General features: G+C 40.7%; 1 protein-coding gene across 1 annotated transcript in view; it reads right to left on the bottom strand.

Moving 5' to 3' along the window:
• Positions 1-2723: 2723 nt before the first annotated feature.
• Positions 2724-8387, bottom strand: part of SOS1 (son of sevenless homolog 1 (Drosophila)) — a gene marked incomplete at its 5' end in the record, with an annotated part of 35120 nt that continues 29456 nt past the window's right edge. Inside the window, 5 exons of the mRNA XM_009700573.1 lie at positions 2724-3632; positions 5384-5502; positions 6616-6880; positions 7048-7164; positions 8098-8270. Coding sequence (XP_009698875.1) covers positions 3138-3632; positions 5384-5502; positions 6616-6880; positions 7048-7164; positions 8098-8270 — 1169 coding nt within the window. The remainder of the gene's footprint in view (positions 3633-5383; positions 5503-6615; positions 6881-7047; positions 7165-8097; positions 8271-8387) is intronic.

The following is an 8387-nucleotide window of genomic DNA, read 5'->3' as shown; positions in this document are numbered from 1 at the left end:
GGGCTGCGAGCACACATTGCCGGCGCATGTCCAGCTTTTCATCCACCAATACCCACAAGCCCTTCTCGGCAGGGCTGCTCTTAATCCCTTCGTCCTCCAGCCTGTATTGATACCAGGGGTTGCCCCGATCCAGGTGCAGGACCTTGCACCTGGAATCCTAGTAATTCCAAATTCCCAGAGGGCTCTTCTGAGCTAACACACAACCATGACACTGGATGAAAACGAACAAACCCAGATTATGCTCCACTGCTGCACTAGACTATATATAAAGTAGAAATCTTGAGATGAAAGAGCACAAATTGTTAAGTACCGCACCTATAAAGTTCTGCTGAACTTTATAACCCTGCCTACAGAGTCTGCAGTTGTTTAGGCTGACTTTTAGCCATACATCAGCACTCTAGAGTAACAGAGCAACTCACCTAGCCTCCACACAAGCATGTTTCATTGTCCAAGCCACATCATCATCCCAGGCCCCATGACCATCCAGGATCATTTTATCAAGGAGACAGATAGCATCATTAAAATGATTTCATTTTCTATGTGAAAAGTATTGTCACTAATGCAAACATCGTCCAAATAGGAAGATTAAATAATTAACAACACAAAGCTGTCATTAGACAAACCAGTGGCTTAGCAGTTGTACTCAAAACTCCTATTCTAAACGCAACTGGTTTGATTCTCACCCAGTCTTTTCTGTTTGCAGCAGAGTCTACACCATGATTTGTACACTGTATGACTGACCCATTCTGCTGGGCTCCAAAGCACATTTAAGTTAGGTTCTTGCATGATGACCATTATCACCTGTCTTCTGAGTACCTCACCAGTAAAGCACTTTTATTCTCAACCACAAAGATGCAAAAGAGCATTCCTTATTTCACAAAGGGAAACAGAGAACCCACTACCATTCAAGAAATCTGTTGATTAGCAGGATCCATGTGAGGTCTCTCCTTGTAGCCGAGTAACCTAACCACTAGACCATTCCTTCTGCCTGGGCTGTCTTGGCTGCAAAATAGCACAGACAAGAGTGTACAGAAGAGATACAGATGAGAAAGTCTAAATTTAAGGAGTCTTCCTGGCAATCCACTGATGAGCCAGTAGTTCAGATGACATTGTCAACAGTATGCCCATCATGGTGTTTATACCCAAAGAACTGACAACCTAAACTATGCCTCCTGTAGCCTGAGGGACCACATAATGTTCTCCTCTGAAGCCAAGGTTTAGAGATCTTCACTTTTTCTTCTTTTGCCAGGAAAATGTTTCAAAACAAACATTGTTAAAGACATTAAAGAAGGAATACAACTGACAAATTTCAACATTTCACCATGATGAAAACTGCTGTTCTTGTTGATGAAAGCAGAACAATTTCTGAAATGTAACGACCACACTAAAGGATCAAGGGGCACTGATCAATGGCATTGCAGAAAGCATTAAAAAAGGTGATTTCCATCATCATTCGACTAACACCATCCCTAACGACGCGGCTTTCCAAGATGCTGAAATGTATTCTTCTTCCAAAGAGGAAACGTGATAGAATTTTACTTTTGACCCATGAGACATATTAACTGAACATGAGATATTTTACGCATCACATACATACTGTAGTGCAGATTCTAGAGCTTCTTTTCTTCAATAACTGCCACGCATTACTGTCACAGTATTGTCTAGAGTTGAACAGCAGTACATAGGTTTATGGATAATCCATGTCATGATACTTATACCAGTACATGCTCTGTCATGTGTATTTTGGACATAGAAAGCTACTGTAAAGATTAATATAAGTTTGAATTTTTCTAACAAGTGTCATACAGGAGGTGTGAGTAGTTTTATAATGTATAATAATTCACTTTGGGTGTAACTCAGCTTCTCAAGTATTACTCAATTATTACTTTGTAATGCATGCCAAAACAGACTTCTCTCTATTACTAAAATACATACACTGAACTAGTAAAAATATGTACCACAACATGTGCTTTTATCCCTTTCAGTGCTTAACTGAAAAACTGCGTTGTACATTTGTCCGTGTAATAATTTAATATATATCAGCCAAACATATCTGTATCTTTATTTCAATTAAATTAAAAACAATCTGCAAGTATATTTATGCAATGTTCACTATATACACATGATTTATGCAACTGCAAGGCAATTCTATGTATGCTGATTAATCTATGGTTAGTAAAACATGACAATATCTATGGAAGTTGACCAGTGAATGCTCCTTTTCACAAGTGACTGTTTTCATGGCATGAAAAAGAATAGCTACTAGCCATGAAATGGATTATCAGTAAACCTTAAAAAGAATGTGACATAACCTAGCAGAGACTAACAGTCTTCTAAATGTAGTAGTATATTTACTTCGGATGATAGTGCTGCTTTTTAAAAAAAAAATTCGCTGTCATCTTAATGATGTAAGACTTTCAACTGCTCTATCTAAAGAAAGCAATAATTAGACATTATGCTTCCTGGCAAAAATTTATTTTTGAACTGGCACCATAATATTTAAGAAAATAATAATAAAGTACCTCTTTGGTGAAGCCTAGGTACCCCCTACTACTCATTTTAACAACTTGTAAACAGGACTGCAATACAGTGCTTCGCCTTAATTCTAGCTCAGTTAGGTACCACAGATCTTCCTCACAGTCCTTCTCATAATTTTAGGAAGGTATTTTAAAGCAGGGAGTAAAGCAAAGGAAAATTAAGAAGGATATAAAGTTCCCTGTTTGAGATTTAAAAAAAGTGCATAATGTTTTCATTCCAAAAACTGTGCCACTGCATGGAACTGATGCATACCAGACTGTTTTCCTTCCTGTACTGGACATTATTGATCATTACACAAACACAGTCTCTGCTCATTGGCCAAAGAAGTCTCTCAAGTCTCTTTTCTGGTACAATCAGTTGTCCAATTACTTTACAACAATGTCCTGCATACCAAAACAAGAATAGCAAGTTAACCGGTTTTTCCACTAGAATGTCCGATTTCGTAATTCCTTTTCTGTACACTGCATTTCCAATCTACTGGAAAGCTTTTAGTGTTTGGCATACACATCCCAACTCCTTGGCACCGCCAGGTTCAGTGCATCCATTGCCAGCAACAGACGTAGCACCAGGAAAATGCGACTCCCAGCACAAGAGTCAGTTCAGGAGGAGTGGGCATTCTCCAGCAATGGTGGTCCGTCTCGATGCATCGATGGGTGTGTGTGCTCCCTTTTGTAAGTTTTTGGAGGAAGCTTTGGGATATGTTGAGAAGTGCTTTGTCGTGGAGGAACAGGTGGTCCAGCAACAGAATGGAGGTCCACATCTTGTGGTATCAAAGGTGGTGATGGAAGATGCCTCCGTGCTACATGTGGAGAAGGTGTCTGAGGGGGAGGGGGAGTAAATGGAGATGGACTGTTTGGGAAAAAGGTGTTACCAAGTTCACTTTTTCTCCCCAACGGTGGAGGCTGAAGGTGTAGTGGTGAGCTAGAGAAAACATCTGGAGTTCGCACAGGTTCTCGTGGTGGTAACACAGGAGGGCTTTCAGGAGGGTCAGAGATGCAGGTCCGGTCAGGCACTGAGTACCTTGGTGAATACACTTTAGAGGTTGGTTGCCTAGGAGGGATTGCTGGTGGGCTGTCCAGGTGCGCAGAAGTAATCTGAGGTACACAAACATTTTGTTCAATAAAACTTTAGAGTGGTAGTAAAGAACAGGAGACCCTGCTGTGAAATGGAAGCAGAGCTCCTGCCCTGCAGATTGCTCTTATCCAGTTAAAGAGGAGGCACAGCAAGCAGGTACAGAATGAAGATAGGTAGTAAGAAAGCATAAGGGAGTGGCGGTGCCTGAAAAACATGTTTCTCAGAGTGATGCGAACAGAAAAGACAGAGACTGGATGTACGGGGGGAGAGCAGGGGTATACCAATACACGAGTTAACAGCCAAGGATGGAAGGAATGAGGATGCACACAGAGGGACAAAGGCAAGGCAAAGAATGGCCAAAGCAACAATTTCCATGCTAGTTCCAGGTCTGCTTGCCGGGTAGATCTGAATATCTTCCACCACCTCCCCAGTAACAGGCACTTGGGGTAGGTAATAACACCAGATATTTCTACAAGAAAATGAGGAAAAGGGAGAGGCAGATGATGCTGAACAAGGAAAAAAAATAAACTATGCTCAGAAGGTAGAATTAAGTAGTCAGAATTACTGAAGTAAACAGTTCCCAAGCTGCAGACCACACTGACAGGGTAATTGGTCTCCAACACCCTACAGAATCACAGAATCATCAGGGTCGGAAGGGACCTCTGGAGATCAGCTAGTCCAATGCCTCTGCCAAAGCAGGTTCACCTACAGCAAGTTACACAGGAACACATTCAGGCGGGTTCTGATTAGCTCCAGAGAAGGAGACTCCACCAGCTCTCTGGACAGCCTGTTCCAGCGCTCTGCTACCCTCAAAGCATAGAAGTTCTTCCTCACATTAAGATGAAATTTCCTGAGTTTCAGTGTGTGCCTGTTGCCCCTTAACCTGTCGCTGAGCACCACTGAAAAGAGTCTGGTTCCACCTTCTTGATATCCACCCTTAAGGTATTTATAAATATTGATCAGATCTCCTCTCAGTCTTCTCTTCTCCAGGCTGAACAGACACAGTTCTCAGCCTTTATACCATGTGTGATGTGTTAAACTGCCGGCTGACAGCATAGTCACCTGTAGTCTGAAAATAACTACTTGCTGAAGAGCCATATACAAGCCCTCTTCAAAGACATACATGCTCTGAAGTAATTTTGAGTGGGGTTTTCAAATCCACCCAGTTCTCTGAAGTCACAAACCAGTTCCTGCTGGAATCAAGAGACATTTGACACTGTCTGCAACAAAGGTTGGATCAGAACCCAAATGTCAGACAAACGCAAAAGGAAAATGTAGCAATGGCTCAAGGAGGCAGGCAGACAGGACAGGTAATCAAGAATGGAAAGAAAGCACTGAGCACCACAGTCTAAGGGTCAAATACTCTAATGAACCTTTTTAGAGGACTGAGGTGTTTACATCACTTTCCATCATCACTATTCTTCAATTCTTTACCCCCATTCATACACCCAAAATGATACTCTGGGATAATCATCACAGATGGAAGGATCTGCCTGAAGCCTCAAGTTCTCACAGGCAATGCAAGGGCCTGAGCATAGCGGATTAGTAGACAAGAGATATTTCTAACCATAAATTTAGGTCCTATCTGTTAATTTTCATTCACTTGGGATCAGGACATAATGAGGTAGAGCTGTGAAGGCTTGAAATATATGGCTGGTTACTCTTTCACATACCGTTCTTCAAAAATACACGTACTATCTTTAAGAGATACTTCTCTATCACACCCTGCCCTCTGCTCCCAGAAAAAATGCCCTTTTTTCTCCTTACTTACTTTTGATGGGGAGGATTCAGCTGGGGCAGACTCTGGTCTCCTTCGTGGAGGAACTGGAGGGGGGACATGAGCTTCATCTGAATTTTTGGTAAAGTTTATGGATGACACAGAAGCAGATCCTAGCAGACATAAAAAAAAAATAATCCTGATAATGATGAACTTTTGTTCGACTCATACTATTTTCTTTATTGCTGCCAATAAGGGTGTCATAAATAATAATTGCTCATAAAAAGCAGCATGAATCAAGAAGGTGTTAAAGAAAGACAATGAAATAACCCTAGATTTAACTTGCAGCTTCCAGACAAACTGTTTTTCTGAGCTGCAATCATCTCTGTGGCCATCAGGCCCCGCACATTCGTAAGTAATCCTCAAGACCAAAACTCCACCACAAAGTTGTTTTTGTATCACAACAGCACTAAAACAGTATCCTGAACCTGCAGTCAATGGCCCAGCCCAACAATGAAGAAATATCTTCTTCTGAAGAGGTATTCCAGAGACCTAGCTTGGACACTCAGCAATGTCACTGCTCTGCTAAGCAACTTCTGCTTTTAGCAAGTCATTTCACCTCCTTGTGGCAACCAGATGAACGCAGGACTACCTTGTACTTCCTTTGAAAGCCTTCATACAGGAAAGGAGGCTATGTTCGCTATTAACTACTGAAGGCACACCATAAAATATGATCTTCCTTGTATGTTGGTGAAGACAGAAGACAAATAGGGGTGGATGGGTCCCGATGGATTTAAAGCAGGGAAATACTGATTTTAAGTTAGGCAGGAAAACCAGCCACATGCGCTGACACCAATTTGGAATAGCAGACAGCAGAATAAGACACCCACAAAAAACTAATTTTTATTCTCATGGTTCACCATCAAACAGATACTCACTGAATGAATTCACCACATTAGATATGTATGTCAGCAAATCCCACAAATGTTTGTTTGGGACATATATGGGCACTACAGATATATCTCTGCCTTCTGTTTTGACAGTTTCTCCAAAGACATGTAATACTCTCTATGTAACACACCTAATTCTGTTCAGTTTCTCCCTTTAGAATAAAGACTTATTAAAAGAAAAAAAGGAATAAAACACACTGAAAGTTTTTTTGCTGCTGCAAGGAGATAAAAGCAACTATTTCTAAAGTCACTTTAGAAGACTAAACATGATTTCACCCATTTAACACCATGAAATCTAATACACAGATTCTTGGTAGACTATCTATTAGCACCTACTTGCATGAAAAGGACTTGAAGGATCCGAGTCAAACACACTGCAGGCATCTGTAGTACTTGAAGTAGCAGAAGCAGGGGGAGGGGTCAAAGGTGTTCGGGGAGAGTTTGGTGCAGATGCTGTAGTTTCAGTCTCACTCTCTGGGATGCGGCTGTAACTAATTTTCCTTGGCTCCTGTTGCAGGGGTGTAGGATGTCTCATGGTACCTGGCCTTGGATTAGAGGGACGAACACCTGGGGACTTGAGGGGATAGTTGTATTTTTTGGGCTGAAATGACAAAAAAGATAGTATCTATCAAAATCAAAAGGTCACAAGATGATCTAAATGTAGCTTTGTATTTATGAAGTTAGAGACCTAAAATCCCTTCTCCAATCTGTGAAAGACAAGTGTAAGCACTTCTCAAAAAAAATTTAAAAAATAAATTGAATACTAACAAATCTTGGTGGAGGCTTGACATTTCGCGGCTCTATCTCTAGTGACTTGTTGAACAGATAATCTGTAAATTCTGTTTCCATGCTGCTTCCCATTGGATTCAAGTTTTCAAAAAATCTCTGAAATACAAGAAGGTAGAAAACTTGTCAGCTAAGCTACTTCTTAGCAGCTTAGTACTGTTTGTTTATACTGCACAAATGACCCCAGTTGTTCCAGAGAAGAGAGAAAATGCTGGAGTCAGAAGTAATGATAGATATTTAAGTTATTAAAATGTTTGTTGCCAGCCCTTTGCTGGGCATTGCTACTGCTATGCTTGGCCTGACAACCAACTGTGCAATTACCCTAAATACTTTCCGCAGTGCAAAAATCAGATCAGGAAGACTCCTCTCACAATGCATTTTGTTAAACCCTGAGGAAAACAAATAACAAAAGAAAATCTTGCAGAATCTCTCAAGATAACCTGTCCTATGACCCTTTGAAAGTATATAGCTCAAAAGATATCAAAAAAAAAAAAAAGAAAAGGAAGAAAGGAAAGCAAACAGAGAGAAGACTGCTTAGAGAACATCACAGACCAAGGAGAACAAAGGTCAGGAGAAAGAAAAATGTGAGCATCATCACTGCCAACACATGATGTAAACACAGTGCTATCAGGTAAACCTGGAAAGGCAGTGTAACAGAGGAGGAAAAATACAATTGGGCTCACTGGACAAATAAACGCAGCTGAGTGAAGTACAGTGAGAATCTGGTAGTTTCTGTTCCTGTTTAAAACTGATCAGTAAGAAGATCTACCTACCAACATCTCAATAGCTGGGGGGGGAAAAAAAAAACCAAACACAGAAAACAAACCAAAACCCACCAAACTACAAGCATTGAGCTTTCTGCCCTTTCTTACAGTGAGACCTGAGAGAGATTTTTATGACAGACCTTCTGCTCATCTCTGATTCAGTCTGATGGAATCTATGTGAATTCAGTCTATCTTTATGGTCTATCAGCTGACAGAGTCACCACAAAAGTAGCTCAGTGCATGGACTCAAGGAAATAATGCCACTTACCCTGATGTCAAATTCCACTCTTAAACAATATGGCTGGTTCTGGTACTGCTGTATCTCTCCTGTTATTTCAGCTACCTTTCTTCTCTTGCTGAAGTTTATAAGTTCTTTCCCATGTCGCTTTAGAAATTCAGGGTTGCCTTCTTCTGTTTTCAAAATGTTAGTTAAGTAAATCCCTAAAGAGCACACAGAAGAGGTTCTCAACATATGATACAAAGCAAGGAGGAAGTCACATGACTGGAATACTAAGAATTCTTGAAGAATTTAATTTGTGCACTCTAATTATTTAGAAA

This window comes from Cariama cristata, unplaced genomic scaffold, assembly GCF_000690535.1.
Source record: "Cariama cristata isolate BGI_N322 unplaced genomic scaffold, ASM69053v1 scaffold4980, whole genome shotgun sequence".
NCBI lineage: Eukaryota > Metazoa > Chordata > Aves > Cariamiformes > Cariamidae > Cariama > Cariama cristata.
The sequence above is the reverse complement of the archived record's forward strand: the minus strand, read 5'-3'. Positions and strand labels throughout refer to the sequence as shown.